The 23,138-nt window shown below is 39.4% G+C and overlaps 1 protein-coding gene across 5 annotated transcripts in view; it reads left to right on the top strand.

The window, feature by feature from the left end:
- The window catches only part of LOC121378127, a 46,092-nt gene extending 24,091 nt beyond the window's left edge, over nt 1-22,001 (top strand). For 3 of the 5 annotated variants that reach the window (XM_041506228.1, XM_041506230.1, XM_041506227.1), the window contains 6 exons: nt 604-676; nt 2,807-2,866; nt 4,133-4,314; nt 9,707-9,793; nt 19,895-19,955; nt 20,300-22,001. In XM_041506228.1, the coding sequence (XP_041362162.1) occupies nt 604-676; nt 2,807-2,866; nt 4,133-4,314; nt 9,707-9,793; nt 19,895-19,955; nt 20,300-20,441 (605 nt within the window). In that variant the 3' untranslated portion in view covers nt 20,442-22,001. Of the gene's footprint in view, nt 1-603; nt 677-2,806; nt 2,867-4,132; nt 4,315-9,266; nt 9,546-9,706; nt 9,794-11,712; nt 11,749-19,894; nt 19,956-20,299 lie in introns of those variants that run through there. The other 2 variants (XR_005958665.1, XM_041506229.1) reach the window with 2 other exon arrangements.
- Nucleotides 22,002-23,138: the final 1,137 nt, after the last annotated feature.

Here is a 23,138-nt window from a genome sequence, read left to right as displayed (position 1 = left end):
AAGCACGTAAAGAAAACACAATCAACAGTTACAGACTTTTTCTCAGCTGACACTCGATAGACTGTGACATTCATAATAAACAATGAACTCAAATTCTAATTATTATGTGATTTTAATTATTAAAATGATATTGTGTTTATCAAGTTTGTAATTCCATTTCATGTGATTTTATTCAATAAAATAAAATTGTGTTTATTCAGTTTGTGTGTGTTTATTATTATTTTTATGGTTTTTGTTTTGGTAATTTTTACAATTCAAGTCTGGTCCGAACTTCTGTCCCAGCCATGCCTAATCTCGATTGCTACTGTCGATCTTTAATTTCATTGGTTGAAAACGTAGGTCTCGGCTATTCCTGTTACTGTTAGTCAGGTTGTTGTGGATAATGACATTTTATTTACGTTGGTAATTTACGATATTGATAATTATGGCAAGAACCATAACTCTGAATGAAATATTTATAAACCGGCACTCTGTCTAAACCGGCATATTTTGTTGGTCCCAATCGATGCCGGTTTGTACAGAGTCCACTGTATTTAAATGCTAAAAATTGGAATGATTAATGTAAATCATTTTACTGTTTATTATTTGTTTTCTGTTGATCAGAACTGCCGATGTCTGTCCGTATTGGCGTACATCCGAGCTTCTTTGAGAAATGTCAGTACAAAAATCTCACAGGGTAAGTTGAGTTCGGTTGTACATGAAAAACTAAAATTGCTTACTGTGAAACAAAGAAACCGAAACTGTACAATATATTCAAGAATAAGTAACTAAGATGTTAGACTAATATACATGTCTAAATGTCATTCAGTCAAAATAAATTAAATGAATGTTTTTCTGCCTAATGTTTAAATGTTGTTCCACAGGAATATATTAATGGAAAAAATAAGGAAACACATAGTATATGAGCACTGACGTAGCCAGGATTTTATATTGGAGTGGGTGAGTGGGTGAGTGGGTGGGTGAGTGGGTGAGGGGCAAGTCATATTGGGTTGAGCCAACCCACACTATGTATGTATGTATGATTTTATAAAATTTAATGCATTAAAAACAATTGATTGGGGGGGGGGCATGGACCCTGTGCCCCTCCCCCTGCTACACCACTGTATATGAGACCAAATTTAATTCACTGGAAAAGTAATGACACATGTATGAAAGACTGAGATGCAGTGTGGAATTGACTGCCAGTAATACGGTTAAGTAATTGATACCGTGGCTGCAGTCCGTATTTGTGGAATTGACTGCCAGTAATACGGTTAAGTAATTGATACCGTGGCTGCAGTCCGTATTTGTGGAATTGACTGCCAGTAATACGGTTAAGTAATTGATACAGTGGCTGCACTCTGTATTTGTGGAATTGACTGCCAGTAATATGGTTAAGTAATTGATACCGTGGCTGCAGTCCGTATTTGTGGAATTAACTGCAAGTAATACGGTTAAACTCTTGATACCTTGGCTGCAGTCCGTATTTGTGGAATTGACTGCCAGTAATACGGTTAAATTCTTGATACATTGGCTGTAGTCTGTATATGCTGTTATAATTAGTGTTCCCTTATTTCTTTCAATCCGTATATTTAAGGATTGTCTGTTACTTCTTTTACATTCATCGGGGTATAAACAAAAAAAATCATCAGCAAACTGTATGAATCAGCGAAGATGTTCTCACATAAGTTTGCAGATGATTTGTTTTTGTTCGTACCCAGATGAATGTAAAAGAAATGACAGACAATACTTATAATTAAATTTGAAAGTTACTTGTTAATAATAACATTAAAACTGCATACTTTATTTTGAATTCTTTTTGGTCCCTAAACAATAACGCTCAATAAGACAACTTGTCCATATAAAATGACGTCATCAGATACGACCTTCCCTGATGACATATTTTTAACATTCATCGAGAAATGAACAAACTCCCGTTGCTACGTCTGGACCACTGGGATGATGTTATGTTGTAATGAAAGTAATGTGAATTTAATTATTTCAGATCAGACGCCATTGGGAAAACAACTGTCTTTGTACTGTGGTTATACTCTGTGTTACACTGTATATCTATAATACATGTTTATCCCATGCTTATATACTGTATGTTTATCCAAAATACATGCTGTATGTTTATCCAAAATACATCCTGCATGTTTATCCAAAATACATGCTGTATGTTTATCCAAAATACATACTGCATGGTTATCCAAAATACATACTGCATGGTTATCCAAAATACATACTGCATGTTTATACTTTATCATGTTTATCCTATGAATTTATTTATACTGTATGTATGTTTTATCCTGTTTTGGGATATTTTATTGATCAGAAAAATGTTGAAAGGATTGCACAACAGGCAGAGCCTATATAAGTGCTCTTCTAAACAAGATGAACATCAGACAATAATCAATATTCATAATCATATATAAAACATAATAACATAATGTCCAATGGCATAAAGTATTTAACATAATTAATATTTATTAATATATACAGTGAAACTCCTTTAAACCGGACACCCTCGTGACTAAGTAAAATGTCTGGTTTTAAGAGGTATCTGGTTTAGAGAGGTTCTCTTCTGTACAGATATTTAAAAGGGGGCCATGAAAAACGTCCAGTTTTGAAATTTGAGGGGATTCCGGTATATAAAGGGTCCGGCTTTGAGGAGATTCCAGTTTATAGAGGGTCCGGTTTTGAGAGGTTTCATTGTAGCAATAAAAGGTAGAAAGTAGATAGAATAGAAATGGGATTTTTACCCTGTATATTTATATACATTGTGTATATATTTATCTACTTGATGTGTGTTTGGTGTTTTCTGCAGGTTCACCCCAGCACAGAAGAGAGCATTTTACGAGAATCTCAAAGAGGGCCATGATGGGCTGTAAGTAAAGATGACAGATGTTTTAAAGTCTCGTTTAGTGGGGTATATTATCAACATATCACACCACCAAGCTCTCATGCATCTGTTATACATTTTAATTTTACCTAAAGTTAGAGGCTTCATGACCAGCAAAATGTGCTTATTTTGTTCTTATTACTCCAGGTAGAATATAACTTGTGGGGACAATATTTTAAAATTGTTTTTGTTCTTATTACTCCAGGTAGAATATAACTTGTGGGGACAATATTTTAAAATCTTTCAAACAGACTTGTACTATAGTTAAAATTCAAAATGTATTTTAACCTTCTGACTACTGGATTAATTTTTGACAAAAACCATGTTGAAGGGTTGCAAATGTATAACTTTTACTGGTATAGTTTCATAAATCCATAAAATAAAGTTTATATTTGAATTGGTAAGTATTATTTGTATTGGTTTTTCTAAAAAAAATAGGGTTTTATTTTGATTAAAATTAGCCCAAAAATTTTAAAAGTTGTGTTTTCTTACGGGCATTTGTGGCCAGATTTTTTTTCAGAAACGAACTACGATTCACATCCCAGTATTTCATGATGTTTGTTGTTGGTAAGACGGTCAAATTTATTATTAGTTTAACTGTCACAATCAGTTATCGATTACTGCAATGTTTCACCATTGTTGTCAAGCAAACCTGAAAACCACTTTTAAAAATAATAATTCCCAGGTATTTTCCATTGAAAAATGAAAAGCTAAAGCTGCCATACTCTATTTCTTTTCACATTACCTGTCCTCACAAGTACACCTCCCCCCCCCCCCCCCTCCCCACGCAAGTGGTCTGGTCCGAACATCCCAACAGCCAATGGGATGGCCTAAAATTCTTCACTGTATGCTCCCTGTAGTTCCGGTCATGTGACTTCAACTTCCTTCTTTTCCATGAGCGCATCAACGGAGAACAGAAAAAGGGGAGGCTCGGGCAAGAATAAATCCGTGAGAAAAGAGAAAACACTCCAAGTTTTCTCCAAATTAATCTATTTTCTGTTCTATTATTATTTCCGGTGAGTGCCATGTGCAAAACGGCGGGAAATATGAATTGGGGAATGCACTCCATATAGTGTACACTTTGTTGACTTGCATGACGTCGGTCGAAATATCTCGCCTGCAGTAGTTAGAAAGTTAAACAAACTGATTTTGCCATGAGATTTGAATTTTTAGAATATGTCAGTATAAAAATTCACCACATTAAATAAACCTTCTTTTTTAAAAACCCTCAACAATTTGTCACTGTTGCAGTGTCCCGAGGACCCAGACCGAAATGAGTTCTGCCATGGATGTAGCGAGTCGACTAAGAGTTCCACACAAAGCCTCTGAGGCACTCAAGCTGATGCCCACCGTTCCCACGGTAACGCCGAAACCACCGAACAACGTCTTCATGTACTCACTATCCATGGCGGGAGTCGGGCGCGGCAGGGGAGGTAATTAGTGTTCTGTGGTGTCAGGGGAGATAATTAGTGTTATGTGATGTCAGGCGAGATAATTAGTGTTCTTGGGTGTCAGGGGAGGTAATTGGTGTTCTGTGGTGTCAGGCGAGATAATTAGTGTTCTTGGGTGTCAGGGGAGGTAATTGGTGTTCTGTGGTGTCAGGGGAGGGAATTAGTGTTCTGTGGTGTCAGGGGAGGTAATTAGTGTTCTGTGGTGTCAGGAGAGGCAATTAGTGTTCTGGGGTGTCAGGAGAGGCAGTTAGTGTTCTGGGGTGTCAGGGGAGGCAATTAGTATTCTGTGGTGGCAGGTGAGGTCATTCTTGTTCTGGGGTGGCAGGGGAGGTAATTTAGGGTTCTGGGGTGGCAAGGTAGGTAATTAGTGTGTATGTTGTTTGAAGCAGGGGAGGTAATGAGTGTTCTGCAGTGTCAGTCGGTCGTAGCGGCAGTTAGTGTACTCTGACCATGATGGGAATCAGTTGAGGAAGGACAGGTAAGTAGTATATTGACTGTGATGAAGGGGAGGTAAGTGGTATATTCATTGTCAGTGAATCGGTTGAAGGGGAGGTAACTTGTGTGCTCACTGTTCTTTGTCCATGATTGGAATGCGAGGTTAGCCGTATATTCACCAATGAATATTGTCTGAGGAAAGAGAGGTGTACTCGTGATACAACATGAGTGAGTTGTGGAACTTTGTCTCATTTAGAGATTTTGCCTGACTAGTAATAGGTGAACAATGTTTGTTTACTTTGTGAAGTTTGTTTTGTTTTAATGACACCACTAGAGCACCTTGATTTATTAATAATCGGCTATTGGATGTCAAGCATTTGAGGAAACCTACATTTTTGTATTAATAACAAAGGATCTTTTATATGCGCCATCCCATAGACAGGATAGCACATACCACGGCCTTTGATGTAGCAGTCGAGGGAAAACTGGCTGGAACGAGAAATAACCCAATGGGCTCACTGACGGGGATCGATCCCAAACCAACCGCGCACCAAGTGAGTGCTTTACCACTAGGCTACGTCTGGCCCCTACTTTGTGAAGTGTACAGGATCACATTTTGACCAAAGACCACTTAAAGATGCTATTTTAAAGTTGCATAACAAAAAATACCCTGAAAAAATTACATGAAAATAATTTAATATACTTGTATTTAAAGCTGATTTGCATCTCCATATTGGCAAAGAACTGGCTGCAATTGTAATGGATACATGATGGATATTTTCTTCTCACTTCACATTAATCATCAAGGATTGTTGAGGAAACCACTGTTTACACCAAGTGGCAGTTCATTAGAAATATGATATGAGATTATGATGTGGAATTGGTTAAAATTAGTTATTTATCAGAAAATATTTTAATGGTACCCTATGTAAAACAAAAAATAAAACAAAAGACACCATAAGTGTCTTTATTACTATGGCGATTATGGGTTTGAAATCTTTTAAAATTGGACACTGCCGTTCATGTACTTTGCCAAATACAACGCCCTTATCACTGGCATTCCAGCCATTGCACCACGACTGGCACATCAAAGGTTGTGGTATGTCCTATCCTGTCTGTGGCATGGTGCATATAAAAGATCCCTTGCTGCTTATCGAAAAGAGTAGCCCATGAAGTGGCGACAGCGGGTTTCCTCTCTCAGTATCTATGTGGTCCTTAACCATATGTCTGACGCCATATAACCGTAAATAAAATGTGTTGAGTGTGTCATTAAATAAAACATTTCTTTCTTTCTTTATCACTGGTTTCTACTGTAACTAAATTTCTCCAAACACAACCCGGTGAAAGTTTGATTAAATGTTCTTTACATTTGGACTTATGAATGCATTGTTTAATGGATGGCTTTCACCAATGAATATATATGACAAGATGCACCCCCACCCCATCAATATTTTATTTTAATTTGGCAAAATAATTGCTATTTTATTAGAAAATTCAGTTTTTCTTTGCTTTTTGAAGTTTTAACAGATAACTTGACGAAATGTTTTGCTCAAGCAGAGCTAGTTCTGTATTGATGATATTATGATATGTCATGCTAAAAGTATGGTATGTGCAGTGTTGCAGGATTGATATCTCTTTATGGACTCATCCTACACAGTATATGTGTACCCCTCAAGTTGACTTTAGGGGTACAGACAGACAGACTTATGTTTGCACTGACATGCAACATAAATGAAAGACTGGCGTTTAAGATAATCATTACTCACAGAGAGCCAACACTGGGCACCTCCATAGGGGGGTGACATATTTGTTATTTTTCAGTGTTAGTGAATGTGGACAAAGGGCCAACACTGGGCACCTCCACAGGGGGGGTGACATATTTGTTATTTTTCAGTGTTAGTGAATGTGGACGAAGGGCCAACACTGGGCACCTCCACAGGGGTGACATATTTGTTATTTTTCAGTGTTAGTGAATGTGGACAAAGGGCCAACACTGGGCACCTCCATAGGGGGGTGACATATTTGTTATTTTTCAATGTTAGTGAATGTGGACGAAGGGCCAACACTGGGCACCTCCACAGGGGGGTGACATATTTGTTATTTTTCAGTGTTAGTGAATGTGGACGAAGGGCCAACACTGGGCACCTCCACAGGGGGGTGACATATTTGTTATTTTTCAATGTTAGTGAATGTGGACAAAGGGCCAACACTGGGCACCTCCACAGGGGGGTGACATATTTGTTATTTTTCAATGTTAGTGAATGTGGACGAAGGGCCAACACTGGGCACCTCCACAGGGGGGTGACATATTTGTTATTTTTCAGTGTTAGTGAATGTGGACGAAGGGCCAACACTGGGCACCTCCACAGGGGGGTGACATATTTGTTATTTTTCAATGTTAGTGAATGTGGACAAAGGGCCAACACTGGGCACCTCCACAGGGGTGACATATTTGTTATTTTTCAGTGTTAGTGAATGTGGACAAAGGGCCAACACTGGGCACCTCCACAGGGGGGTGACATATTTGTTATTTTTCAGTGTTAGTGAATGTGGACAAAGGGCCAACACTGGGCACCTCCACAGGGGTGACATATTTGTTATTTTTCAGTGTTAGTGAATGTGGACAAAGGGCCAACACTGAATGTGTTAGTGAATGTGGACAAAGGGCCAACACTGGGCACCTCCACAGGGGGGTGACATATTTGTTATTTTTCAGTGTTAGTGAATGTGGACGAAGGGCCAACACTGGGCACCTCCACAGGGGGGTGACATATTTGTTAGTTTTCAGTGTTAGTGAATGTGGACGAAGGGCCAACACTGGGCACCTCCACAGGGGGGTGACATATTTGTTAGTGTTAGTGAATGTGGACAAGGGCCAACACTGGGCACCTCCACAGGGGGGTGACATATTTGTTATTTTTCAGTGTTAGTGAATGTGGACGAAGGGCCAACACTGGGCACCTCCACAGGGGGGTGACATATTTGTTATTTTTCAGTGTTAGTGTTAGTGAATGTGGAGTGAAGGGCCAACACTGGGCACCTCCACAGGGGGGTGACATATTTGTTATTTTTCAGTGTTAGTGAATGTGGACAAAGGGCCAACACTGGGCACCTCCACAGGGGGGTGACATATTTGTTATTTTTCAGTGTTAGTGAATGTGGACAAAGGGCCAACACTGGGCACCTCCACAGGGGGGTGACATATTTGTTATTTTTCAGTGTTAGTGAATGTGGACAAAGGGCCAACACTGGGCACCTCCACAGGGGGGTGACATATTTGTTATTTTTCAGTGTTAGTGAATGTGGACGAAGGGCCAACACTGGGCACCTCCACAGGGGGGTGACATATTTGTTAGTTTTCAGTGTTAGTGAATGTGGACGAAGGGCCAACACTGGGCACCTCCACAGGGGGGTGACATATTTGTTAGTTTTCAGTGTTAGTGAATGTGGACGAAGGGCCAACACTGGGCACCTCCACAGGGGGGTGACATATTTGTTATTTTTCAATGTTAGTGAATGTGGATGAAGGGCCAAAACTGGGCACCTCCACAGGGGTGACATATTTGTTATTTTTCAGTGTTAGTGAATGTGGACAAAGGGCCAACACTGGGCACCTCCACAGGGGGGTGACATATTTGTTATTTTTCAGTGTTAGTGAATGTGGACAAAGGGCCAACACTGGGCACCTCCACAGGGGGGTGACATATTTGTTATTTTTCAGTGTTAGTGAATGTGGACAAAGGGCCAACACTGGGCACCTCCACAGGGGGGTGACATATTTGTTAGTTTTCAGTGTTAGTGAATGTGGACGAAGGGCCAAAACTGGGCACCTCCACAGGGGGGTGACATATTTGTTATTTTTCAGTGTTAGTGAATGTGGACGAAGGGCCAAAACTGGGCACCTCCACAGGGGGGTGACATATTTGTTATTTTTCAGTGTTAGTGAATGTGGACGAAGGGCCAACACTGGGCACCTCCACAGGGGGGTGACATATTTGTTAGTTTTCAGTGTTAGTGAATGTGGACGAAGGGCCAACACTGGGCACCTCCACAGGGGGGTGACATATTTGTTATTTTTCAGTGTTAGTGAATGTGGACGAAGGGCCAAAACTGGGCACCTCCACAGGGGGGTGACATATTTGTTATTTTTCAGTGTTAGTGAATGTGGACGAAGGGCCAAAACTGGGCACCTCCACAGGGGGGTGACATATTTGTTATTTTTCAGTGTTAGTGAATGTGGACGAAGGGCCAACACTGGGCACCTCCACAGGGGGGTGACATATTTGTTAGTTTTCAGTGTTAGTGAATGTGGACGAAGGGCCAACACTGGGCACCTCCACAGGGGGGTGACATATTTGTTATTTTTCAGTGTTAGTGAATGTGGACGAAGGGCCAACACTGGGCACCTCCACAGGGGGGTGACATATTTGTTATTTTTCAGTGTTAGTGGCCATCACTGGGCACCTCCACAGGGGGGTGACATATTTGTTAGTTTTCAGTGTTAGTCAATGTGGACAAAGGACCGACACTGGGCATCTCCACAGGGGTAGGGAGGGGATCATTACTCATATATTTGTTAGTTTTCAGTGTTAGTGAATATGGACAAAGGACCGACACTGGGCATCTCCACAGGGGTAGGGAGGGGATCATTACTCATATATTTGTTAGTTTTCAGTGTTAGTCAATGTGGACAAAGGACCGACACTGGGCATCTCCACAGGGGTAGGGAGGGGATCATTACTCATATATTTGTTATTTTTCAGTGTTAGTGAATATGGACAAAGGACTGACACTGGGCATCTCCACAGGGGTAGGGAGGGGATCATTACTCATATATTTGTTAGTTTTCAGTGTTAGTGAATATGGACAAAGGACCGACACTGGGCATCTCCACAGGGGTAGGGAGGGGATCATTACTCATATATTTGTTATTTTTCAGTGTTAGTCAATGTGGACAAAGGACCGACACTGGGCATCTCTACAGGGGTAGGAAGAGGATTGATGGGCATTGGAAGAGGAGTAGCAGGTTGGTTTTTCACTGCAGTCATTTCATCCCCGCACGGCTTATTAGTCCTGTACTGGTCCAGTCGGAGGGGACTATAGCAGGGCATAAAATTTAACAGGAATGATTTTGTCGTTCGGCTGTCGGTTACGCAAAACCAATATCAACATAAACGATGGATTGTTCGTGCAAAAGCTGTAATCGCTTGTCAAAAAATCCAAACAAATGTGTGTTGGCTGAATTAATATCATCAGTGTTTTGGAAAACTGCGTGCAGTGGGAAATCACCGACCTAGATATATGTCATATGTGCTTGATGGTAATGTTCTAACTAGCTTTTCCTCCATCGTTCAACGTGTTCAGCTATTTCCTTCATGACTACCGTCAACTTTCGTCATAAAACGCTGCCTACATTGGCATGCCACCGACACATTTACAATTTACGGAGGTTTGCTGAAATTCTGACGTCACGATATTTGGTGTTTAAAGTACGTCACAGAATTTTTAGTGTAGTTTCTTTGAATATTATATTACATACTGATGCAATTTAATGACACTGATGAAAACAAAATATGTTTAAAAAACAATAACAAATGGTTGTCATGAAAATCTCTCTCACTGCTATTCTGAGCCAAGTGGAATAACTGGCTGATAACAGATTTTCTGCAGAGTTCGACACTTGTAGCTTCTTTCAGTTGATTCGGGTCTATTAATAGCAAACGCTATGGCATTCTAACGACTGTACCTAGTGTCGGACAGAATGACCGCTAATATTAAGTTTGTGACTATTAAAGCATACCCGTACATGGCTCACGTGAAGGTACCAATGCAGCTACCATTAGATTGATTTTGTTTAAAACCCATTTTGCTTGTCACATGAGTATGTACCATGTATTACAAATATGCACCGTGGTGTGTGGAATATTGTGCCAATGTCACAAGAAACTTATGTTCTCGTTACTAAGAATAGCATTTTACAGAATTTCTAATTTCCAACGAATCAAAACTGACATTACTAAATTTTGTGTAAATTATATCAAGGTTTTAAAATGTTTGACAAACATCATCTACATATCAATATTACACTGGTTTGAGCCTACATTGAAATTGGTTAATTATTAAAACAAGAAAAAGTTATGGACCTTGAATGTAGGAGATATGAAACTTTGTGGGACCCGGTTGGTAGGGGACGTGTATTGCTGTAGCAGTTCTCTCCGAATGCTTGTTAAACAGTGTGAAATAGCTTTGGCTGTTACAGATTCTTTAACACTAATTTACAAACTGATTTTTGCCCGAATTAAACAAAATTACCTCGAGTCTGGATAACAATATTTATTCATATCAGCATTACTACCCAACAGCTATGTAGGGTTGGAAACGAATCACTACATATTTTTAAATGGATTACAACTAATATTGTAGTAGAATGATGAAAATCCATTGTGAAAAGGTTTTAGGCCAGCTCATTTTGCCCGAATATCTCTATCGCTTTTATAGATTTTAGTATTTTCTCCAGCACTGGGGGATCAGTTGCCCCCCAAACCCCATCCCCTCCCACCCCATCTCGTACGCTTATGATAATGATGTCTTGTAGCATCAATATTTGTTTTTTTTAAACTATAGAACATTGATTAATTAAATTAGATTGAACATATGTATGCCAAAAATAATCACACCCAAATTAAATTCAGACCTGCTGATCTCACAAAAAAATCACTAAAATGTTCATCTTTAATTAAATTAAAATATCTTGAATGTATTCTTTTTCAATATTCACAACTGTTCAGAAACTGTTAACAACTATACTGCACTAAAAAGACCTTGCTATTTTCAGAACTCTAAAAAAAACCCCCAACTGTTGCACCCAAAGTTGTGAGATCTAGAACCCTAAGAATTCAGATTTTTCTTTTGAACTTGTATTGCCTGTTCTTTTCCTCATTTCAGAACAATAATTTTTACGACTCTAACAATGACAATGTAGTAAGTATGAAAGTTTTTGAGCAGAATTTACACAGCCTGTTTTTTCTCTCAACTACAGATGTTTCAGCATTGTGAATACACGTAGTTACATTCATGTTTCAGCACTGTGAATACACGTAGTTACATTCATGTTTCAGCACTGTGAATACACGTAGTTACATTCATGTTTCAGCACTGTGAATACACGTAGTTACATTCATGTTTCAGCACTGTGAATACACGTAGTTACATTCATGTTTCAGCACTGTGAATACACGTAGTTACATTCATGTAAGTGAAAAACAGGCTGTGTAAAGTTGGCCCTTTGTTTATTTTATCAGTTCAGTTTGATGGAAAAAAAGAAAGGAAAAATGTCTGCTCGTTGGAAAATCCTCTTAGTTTATTGGTGGCGGGATTCAGCTCAGTGGTAAAGCACTCACCTGGGATCAATCCCCATCGGTGGTCCCATTAGGCTATTTCTTATTCCAGCCAGTGCTTCACGACTGGTGTAACAAAGGCCGTGGTATGTACTATCATGTCTGTGGAAAGAAAGAAAGAAAGAAAGAAATGTTTTATTTAACGACGCACTCAACACATTTTATTTACGGTTATATGGTGTCAGACATATGGTTAAGGACCACACAGATTTTGAGAGGAAACCCGCTGTCGCCACTACATGGGCTACTCTTCCGATTAGCAGCAAGGGATCTTTTATTTGCGCTTCCCACAGGCAGGATAGCACAAACCATGGCCTTTGTTGAACCAGTTATGGATCACTGGTCGGTGCAAGTGGTTTACACCTACCCATTGAGCCTTGTGGAGCACTCACTCGGGGTTTGGAGTCGGTATCTGGATTAAAAATCCCATGCCTCGACTGGGATCCGAACCCAGTACCTACCAGCCTGTAGACCCATGTCTGTGGAATGCTGCATATAAAAGACCCCTTGCTGCTAATGGGAAAGAGTAGCCCATCGAGTGGTGGCAGCAGGTTTCTTCTCTCATTGAAGTTATTACGGCATTACGTATCTTGGTGTGTAGCTTCCAGTGTTTTTTCCAGAGAGGGCTAAAAATGCAACCAATTATTACAAATATATATAAAAAAAACATCATGTCGGTTCTTTTTAAAATTTGGTACAATTCATATACATTGTAAATGTGATATACAGATACCAAAACATAGCAAAGTATGTTTTTCATTACTGGCGCTCTTCAAAAATTATACAACAAGGAAAAAACAACAACATTAAACTAATTTTGTGTAACTGTGAGTATTCTGGGAGGCAATAAATAACCCAAAAATTGTATACGAGAATTAGGATTGAAAAACGTTTGTGTTGTTTAACATCACCACTAGAGCACATTGATTTATTAATCATCAGCTATTGGATGTCAAACATCAGGTAATTCTGACAAATAGTCTTAGAGAAGAAACCTGCTACATTTTTCCATTAATGGCAAGGGATCTTTTATATTCTCTATCCCACATACAGGATATCACATACCACAGTCTTTGATATACCAGTCGTGGTACACTGGGTGGAATGAGAAATAGATTAATGGGCTCACAGACGGGAATTGATCCTAGACCGACCATGTATCAAGCGAGTGCTTTACCACTGGGCCACGTCTTGCCCCACTTATGATCTTGACCAGTGGTTTTACAAACAACATGAAATAGTTCATTTTTGTTATTTCCAAAACACTTTTTTTTGTTTGTTCTACTTCAAGTCAATTATTGCCGAAAAACCCCATTTAGCAGATGCTGGGACATGGTGTACATGCGTGACATTTTCTTCTGTATGTTTTGTTGTATCATCATCATCAAGCCTGGTGTGGGAATACACTGAACATGAAAGCTGGTGTGTTGCATGTGGAAATTAGAGTCTCTATGTGACCTACCATTCATGTGACACTGACTATGAAAGCTGGGGTGTTGCATGTGGAAATTAGAATCTCTATGTGGCCTAACATTCATGTGACACTGACCATGAAAGCTGGTGTGTTGCATGTGGAAATTAGAATCTCTATGTGGCCTAACATTCATGTGACACTGACCATGAAAGCTGGTGTGTTGCATGTGGAAATTAGAATCTCTGTGTGACCTGACATTCATGTGACACTGACCATGAAGCGGATATCTTACTTGGGTGTATCCACATGTGAGCTAATACAGACAGTATATTCACAATGGAACAGGCAGGATGTCGCTCAGGGATTAAGTGCTTGCTTGAGCTACGATGGGTCACATGTTCGATCGCTGTCAATGGACTTTGGGGGGAAGGGGGGTGTCCCACTTAACAGCCAGTGCCCAATAACTGGTACACAAAAGGTTATGCTATGTACATTCTTGTCTGCGGGGAAGTACATATTATTAAAAGATTCCTGGCTGCTTTATCGGTAATTGTCCTCTCGGGTGGAGGGCAGGTGGGGTGGGGGGGAGGGGGGGGGAAGGGGTGTGTTCCACTTAACAGCCAATGCCCAATAACTGGTATACCAAAGGTTATGCTATGTACATTCTTGTCTGTGGCTGCTTTATCGGTAATTGTCCTCAGCGGCGTCGTGGTTAAGCCATCAGAAATAAGGCTGGTAGGTACTGGGTTCACAACCCGGTACCAGCTCCCACCCATCTGGAGCGAGTTTAAAAGACTCAATGGGTAGGTGTAAGACCACTACACCAACTTCTCTCTCACTAACTACTAACCTACTTTCCTGGACAGACAGCCGAGGTGTGTGTGTGCCCAGGACAGCGTGCTTGAACCTAATTGGATATAAGCACTAAAATAGCCATAAATGAATGAATTTATCAGTAGGTGAAAGCAAGCGATTTCATCTGTGTCCAGGGCTGACCCTGTCCATTGCCTAGTAAGCCAGTTGCTAATACAATACATGTATGGCTACCACGGTTTCTGCCACAATACATGTATGGCTACCACGGTTTCTGCCACAATACATGTATGGCTACCACGGTTTCTGCCACAATACATGTATGGCTACCACGGTTTCTGCCACAAAGTAAAACGGGTATGGTGCCATACCCAAATGTTTTCGCAGATTTGATTCTGTTGAGTTAACCTTTTGAGAAAATTAATTACTCTTACCATTACTGTATGGTTTTCTTAACCCTAACCCTAAACTTAACCCATTTTCTTTTTGGGGGAGGCCCCCCCATCCCCCCATTCCCCCCATTCCCCCCCCCCCCCCCCCATTGACTGGTTCCATTCAATTCATAGTGCCGTACCAAAAAATCACTTTCTGACAGAAACACTGGCTACAACATTCAGTCATTGGCTAATAAAATGTATTATAATGAGCCACTTTTGAATAGTTTTCTAGCAAATAATCTATATATCTAAAAATAAGGCTAAAACAAAATTCATTGCGATGTGAGCTGTTTTTCTCTGTTAAACAGATGTCAAAATAACCATTTAATCGACTCCAAATTGGTGTAATTTAAAAACTGGGTGAGATGTCACTATGTATTCCCTTTTTTTTTTCCTTTTGCAACATTGGATCACTTGTAGCAATGATTAAGTTTCCTTTTATGTCATGTAATTAAGAACGTTTTAACTTTCTCTTTATGTAAAGTAATTAAGTACGTTTTCTGAAATGCATACTAGAGTGTTAAGAGCTCTTCATTTTGTATACTTGATCTCTGTTCATGTTAATTAAATAAGTCACTGAAACCATGGAGTGTTTTTGTTTAGTGCCCAATATAGATCAACAATGCATACTAATGGTTTCTCCTGGATTTCCTTCATTTCATTTCAACTTATTTCTGTGCTAATATCCAATTAAGGTTCAAGCACGTTGTCCTGGGCACACACATCAGCTATCTGGGTTGTTTGTCCAGGACAGTGGGTTAGTTGTTAGTGTGTTAGTGAGAAAGAAGAGGGTGTAGTGGCCTTACACCTACCCACTTAGCCCTTAAGAACTCGGTCTGGGTTGGAGCTAGTACAGGGCTGCGAACCCTGTACCTACATGTACCGGCCTGTAGTCCGATGGCTTAACCACTGCGCCAACGAGGCCGGTTGGATTTCCTTCAATGGGTTTTTAATACGTTACATATTTCTATAAATATTGCTGTACAATATACAACTATTATTGTTTGTAATATATTTGTATATGTGTATGACAACCCAAATATAGAAATAAAGATTTTTGTTGTTGTTGTAAGTCACAAACGACAATGTAACACCCTTTTTTCAATTGGCTATTTCCTTAACTTAATACACTAGACAATTTGTCCTGTAAAATATGTGGGCGTATTGTGACACTATGTTTTTTTCAGTGGTGGTTTTGGGGGTGTTTTTTTTTTTAGAGGGAGTGTTTTTAACTATTTATTTATTTATTTACTTATTTTATCATTATTTTTATTTTTTAATCCCACATCCCCCTTTCTTTTCTCTCCTTTTAATTCCATCTCTTTCTTTTGCTGTCCACCTCCACATACCAGTCCTTATCTCTCCACCCACGACAGGTGCTTGTCTGTTGGGGCCATCCATGTCACACACCTGCCATTTCCTGTTCTTTTATCTGTGGGCTTAGTCTGACCACTTCTGAGAATGTTACATCTGACATTGTAAAGGAAGGAAGGAAGGAAATGTTTTATTGAACGACAAATTCAACACTTTTTATTTATGGTTATATGGCGTCAGATATATGGCTAAGGACCACACAGATAATGAGAGAGGAAACTTGCTGTCGGTACTTCATCGGCTACTCTTTTCGATTAGCGGCAAGGGATCTTTTATATGCACTATCCCACAGACAGGATAGTACATACCACAGCCTTTGTTACACCATTTGTGGAGCACAGGCTGGAACGAGAGATAGCCCAATGTGTCTGTCTGTCTGTGTGTGTGTCTGTGTGTGTGTCTGTCTGTGTGTCTGTCTGTCTGTCTGTCTGTGTGTCTGTGTGTCTGTCTGTCTGTCTGTCTGTCTTTAGCCCAGTGGTAGAGCACTTGCTTGATGCGCGGTCAGTTTGGGATTGATCTTCGTCAGAGGGCCCATTGTGCTATTTCTCGTTGCAGCCAGTGCACATAGACTGATATATCAAAGTCCATGGTATTTACTATCCTGTCTGTGGGATGGTGCATATAAAAGATCCCTTGCTGCATTAGGAAAAATGTAGCGGGTTTCCTCTGATGACTACTTCTTGTCAGAATGTACAAATGTTTAACATCCAAATAGCCAATGATTAATTAATCAATCATTGTGCTCTAGTGGTGTCATTAAAGAAAACAAACTTTAATTTTACTCTTTCTCGCTCTCTTCCTCTCAGTCTCTTCCTGTCTCATTGTCTCTCCTTCCGTCCCTCCCCCTCTCTCTTCCTGTCTCATTGTCTCTCCTTCCGTCCCTCCCCTTCTCTCTTCCTCTCTCTCTGTGTGTGTGTGTGTGTGTGTCTCTGTCTGTCTCTCTCTTCCTCTCTCTGTGTGTGTGTGTCTCTGTCTCTCTGTCTCTCTCTCTCTCTCTCTCTGTGTGTGTGTGTGTCTCTCTGTCTCTGTCTCTCTCTCTCTCTCTCTCTCTCTCTCTCTCTCTCTCTCTCTCTCTCTCTCTCTCTCTCTCTCTCTCTCTCTCTCTGTCTGTCTGTCTGTGTCTATTTTGTTGTTTTCGTGTCTTCATCATGCTTGTGCTGGATGGAGCCGGCAGTGACTAGGTGACAGTGTTCATTGTTAAACATGATGGCTTGTTTCCTGTTTTCTCTTCCTCGTTGCTTCAATAGATTTAGTAATGTACGTGTAAACACACAACCACAACTTGGTTACAAGCCACAGATTTCATCAACAAAATACTTGATCACTGCCAAAGACTTAAATAGGTGGAAAATATAGAACCCAGACTCTCAAATAAAGTCTGTTTGGGATCGATCTCCATCGATGGGCCCATTGTGCTATTTCTCGCTCCAGCCAGTGTACCATGACTGGCTTATCAAAGGCCGTGGTATGTGCTATCCTGTGTATGGGATAGTGCATATAAAAGATCCCTTGCTACTAATCGAAAAGAGTAGCCCATGAAGTGGTGACAGCGGGTTTCCTCCCTTAATATCTGTGTGGTCCTTAACCATATGTCCGACGCCATATAACTGTAAATAAAATGTGTTGAGTGCGTCGTTAAATAAAACATTTCCTTCTTCCTTCCTCAAATAAAAACTATCGATCCCTGTCAGTGGGCCCATTGGGCTATTTCTCGTTCCATCCAGTACACCATGACTGGTATATCAAAGGTTGTGGTATGTGCTATCCTGTCTGTAGGATGGTACATATAAAAGATCCCTTGCTACTAATGAAAAAATTTAGCAGGTTTTCTCTCTGACTGTCAAAATGACCATATGTTTGACATCCAGTAGCCGATGATTAATAAATCAATCTGCTCTAGTGGTGTCATTAAACAAAACAAACTTCTTCTCAAATAAAAACTGGGTTGTAACATTGTAGAATACAAATGTATTAAAGTATATTTAAAGCCCTTCATTGTATGTTGAAATACATGGGAATTGTTATTTTTGTATTGCTGTTAAAAGTCAATTGGCGAGATATAATTATTACTGTTGCATTTACCTGTAATATAACATTTGTGTGTTAGCTCCATTTCTCTCAGTTCTAAACTAATGAAACTTGGTGTATAGTTATTACTGGTATATATGTCCATCTCAATGCTTGTTAAAGTTGGGTTTTAATTTTAAGTTTTGATGAAAATACTTTAGCTAACAAACCCCACATCCTAGATTAATAAAATTTGGTTTGTAGTTGCATCTATATGAATGTTTATCTCCATGCATGTTAAAAACATTTGTTTTACATTGTACTTAATCAGTGTTTCTGCCAGAAAGAAAATGTTGGGTATGGTGCTATGAAATTGAATATTTACAGTGTGTGTGCTGAATTCGATAGGAGGTATGGGGGTCACCCCCAGAAAGAAAATGGGTTAGGGTTAAGAAAATCATACAGTAATGATAAGAGTCATTAATTTTGTCAAAAGGTCAACTTAAAAAAAATTAAATCTGCAAAACATTGAGTATGGCGCCATCCCCATTTTACGCTCTGGCAGAAACATCTATGGGAGCAGCTAAGAGTGACATCAAATAAGTTTATGGTAAGCGAGACATTTCATTCTGCAGAATTCTTGTTATTCCACAATGAGCTGCCTATCGATCAACTACATCAAACCATCCAATTAGCTCTGTTTCAATTTCGTCAAACTGTTCTAAATTAGGCGTCAAATTATCTTCAAGAAATCACAAAACAATTTCTATCTGACTTCAATCCTATGGAACATTTGCAAATTCAATCACACAAAACCAATCCCTCTTCTCCCCCCCCCCCCCCCCCCCCCCCCCCCCCCCCCCCCCCCCCCCCCCCCCCTCAATCCTTTCCTGTCCTGCACGGAGGAGCCAGCAAGAGTCGACACATGCGCCCATGACAGGCGTGTGCTATAACCGCTTGTTTTGAATGTGCACGTAAAACAATTTGTCCTTGTCCTTGTCCTTCTACAAATATGTCCCATAATTATGAGTATGTCCCATAAGTATGAGTATGCCCCATAAGTATGAGTATGCCCCATAAGTATGAGTATGTTCCATAAATATGAGTATGTCCCATAAGTATAAATATGCCCCATAAGTATGAGTATGCCCCATAAAATATGAGCTGGTCTCAAATAGTAGCTGAGTCTGGATTGAGTCCACCATCCGTCTGAAAACTAGAAGACCCAGGCTTGTAAATGAGTAAGGGATGAGAATCATGAGATGTAGCCTAGTGGTAAAGCGTACGCCCGATGCGCGGTCGGTCTAGGGTCAATCCCCGTTGGTGATCACATTGGGCTATTTCTCGTTCAAACCAGTGCACCATGGCTGATATGTCAAAGGCCATGGCATGTGCTGTGGTGCATATAAAAGATCCCTTGCTACTAATGGAAAAATGTGGCGGGTTTTCTCTCTATGACTGTGTCAAAATTACCATACAGTATGTTTGAAATCCAGCAGCTGATGATTAATAAATCAATATGCTCTAGTGGTGGCATTAAACCAAAAAAAACCCCAAAAAACCCCAACAACTTATAAATGAGTATTTACGGTACTGACACCATCAGTAGGAGAAAAATAAAAATGACTTATATTCACACTGTGGTTGGTGAATAAAACCCTAATATTTGTTTTCTTTATTTTCAGATTGGACTTTGCTTTTTTCTGAAGGTGATAAGAAATTGTCCAGTCATTTTTTGTGTTTCAGGTAAGTTACTTAAAATGTCCATGTTTTTCTAGTTTTGTTATTGTCAGCACATTTTTTAGTCCCCTACCTGTTTAACTGGAGGGGACCATTGGTTTTGTCACCATCTGTCCGTTTGTCCCACAAATGGTTTTCGAGACTCTTTTTGTTTTTTCTTTTTTTCCAATTTTCTTTTTTAACTTGTCTAACTGATGAGTTGTAACAGCTCAAAGTTAAATAAAGAATTGAATTGAATGTATACATTTTAAAGATAACTGATATACATATATTTTGTTATTTTATCATTTCAGTGTTTGTTAAACAGTTTTGATGACAAATTGTTGATATTTTTTATTTTTTATTTTCAGGGTTTGTTATGCAGTTTCCATGACAAATCTTCATTATGTTTGTTCAAAAATATGCACAAAGTCTGATGTTTCTTATTCTTCTCTTCGAACTCTCAAGAGCAAATGTGCATTGATCTTTGGTTGGGTGCCTCCCTGCATATAGTTTGAACCAGCTAATTCCTGTCAGACTGAAAACGAGTTGCTAGTTTAGTTGACCCTTTGACCAGTCGAACTTAGATGACTCTACGAGGAGGCGAATCCTGTTGTAACTTTTCTCGACAGTGAGGCATGCAGTCATTATCTACCTCTCCATGTCAAGGAGTGGATCATGATATAAGAGTGATGTTTAATCAACTTCTTTACACAAAAAAAACACTTTTGGTTTTTGTCTGCCTCTTATTGGACTGGAAAATACATTTATATTTTAGACTTACATCTACCCTTTGACCAGTTCAGTTCGTGTGACCCTGTAATGAGATGAAGCTCCCACTGGTATAGCTATCTGGGTCACTGAGACATACAAACAGTTAACTACCTCACCATGTCAAGGAATGAACCACCAGACAGTCTGATGTTTGATCATCTGCTTTACACATAAACAAAGTGTTTTGTCATATTGGTTTTTGTCATCCTCCTATAAGACTGGAAAACACGTGTATATTTTAGACTTACATCTACCCTTTGAGTAATTCAGCTTGGATGACTCTACCAGAAGTCCAAGCTACGACTGGTATAGCTCTCGAAGTCACTGAGACGTGTAAACTACCTCGCCTCGTCAAGGAATGAACAGTCTGATGTTGGATCAACTTCCAGAAGTCCAAGCTACGACTGGTATAGCTCTCCAAGTCACTGAGACGTGCAAACTACCTAACCTCGTCAAGGAATGAACAGTCTGATGTACGATCAACTTCTTCAAAGGGACAGACCCTAGTTTTTAAACACTATGGCATATTTTTCATCTAGACCATCGTATCATCTCATAAAATAGGACATTAAGTTTGGTTAATTTACAAACCTGTAACATATTTGGATACAACAGAGTGAAACAAGTCTGAGAGTGAAATACCCTTAAAAATAGACTAAAACACGACTCCATAACCCTTACTTGTCAGACGCGTGTGTATTTTTAAAAATAGACTAAAACGCGACTCCATAACCCTTACTTGTCAGACGCGTGTGTATTTTTAAAAATATGAAAAATGCATTTTGTGGTATTAAAAAGACCAGGATGACCAGAAACACTTCGTTTGTACGGAAATGGATAATCTAAGCAACAAAATATAAGTAATGTTTGATTTCAGTGATCATAAATGGCTCTAATATTAAAAAATATGCCTTAGTGTTTAAAAACCTATAGACTGTGCCTTTAAACAAAGAGAAGTGTTTTGTTATGTTGGCTTTTGTCTCCCGCCTGTCTTGGATGACTCGGCGAGGAGCTGAAGCCCACTGATCTCTACAAGCTACCTCACCACGTCAAGGAAGGAACCATCTATGAAATGACTCTGATGTTTGATCAGATGCTTTACACAAACAATTCTTTTGTTATATTGGTTTTTGCTTACCTCCTATCACAGTGAAATACACGTTATTTTAGTCTTGTCGTCCATCCGTCTGTCAGTCTGAACTAGACCTTGACTGGATGATTGCATTTGACAGGATTGTTTTTTTGTTTTGGTTTTTTTTTTCATTTCATCAGAGAAAATAAAGTGATTTTCTTCTGTGATTTAATTCTCATGACGTTTTGTTACAATCCAACTATTTGTGAAAATAAAGTGATTTTCTTCTGTGATTTAATTCTCATGACGTTTTCTTACAATCCAACTATTTTTGGAAGGAAAGTAATTTTTGTGTAATAACACCCCAGCACATTTTTATTTATATTTGTTCAGCGTCAGACATGGGTTGTTATGGTAACACTTTTTGTGCCACAAAGGCTGTGGTATATCTTGTCTGTGGGATGGTGCATACAAATGATCCCTTGCTACTAATTAACACAGTGTAATTTGTTTTGGTGATGTAAGTGTCTTGTATTTAACTTTCCAAACATGAAACATGATTAATAAGTTACCAACATGGTGATACAGATAAAATATATATGTCTAAGCTCTTGGGTGAATGATAGAGTTGACATTGCAACTTGAGACCTCGAGGGTCTCCCCTTGGGCCCCACCTTCCCGGTCTATCTCTGGGGGTCTATGTTTTTCTGTCTCGTTCTGTTTTTCTTTTATAAGACTCTGCTAAAATTAAACAGTTATGTCTTAATGTTCCTTGGGTATTTATTTCCCGTCAGTAGCATTTCCCTAGGCACATACTCAGAGAAAGACATCTTTGTGAATTGTGTCACATGATAAATTATAATAGTTAACTGCTGAATAGTTGGCAGACCGGGTATTAGCTGGGGACATCCATTAAAAGCCCACTGTGTCTTGATTGCTGTGATTTAATTTCAAACTAATTGGTCCGATTGCTAGCCCCCAAGTAACTAAAGTGTAAGTTATTGCATAATCGACAGGTGACACCCTAACAATTAATTGAATCGTATATGAACGCTAAATATATATAAAGTACATTTGAATATACATGTAGTTGTAAAACTTCTACTGTGATACAGTGAAGAAATTTAGGTTTCCTCTCTTAAGACGGAGTCGAAATTACAAAATGTTACACAACCAATAGCCGATGATTAATAAATCCATGTGCTCTAGTGGAATCGTTAAACAAAAAAAACTAACAATTTCTTATAGACATACAGTAATCCACTTACCTGGACTTGATTAATAAATCAGTGTGCTCTAGTGGAATCGTTAAACAAAACAAACTTTTAACTGTTTTCTATAGACGTACAGCAATCCACTGACCT

The sequence above is a fragment of the Gigantopelta aegis genome, chromosome 7 (assembly GCF_016097555.1).
Source record: "Gigantopelta aegis isolate Gae_Host chromosome 7, Gae_host_genome, whole genome shotgun sequence".
NCBI lineage: Eukaryota > Metazoa > Mollusca > Gastropoda > Neomphalida > Peltospiridae > Gigantopelta > Gigantopelta aegis.
Note: the sequence above shows the minus strand (reverse complement) of the source record. Positions and strands in the feature narration are given on the sequence as shown.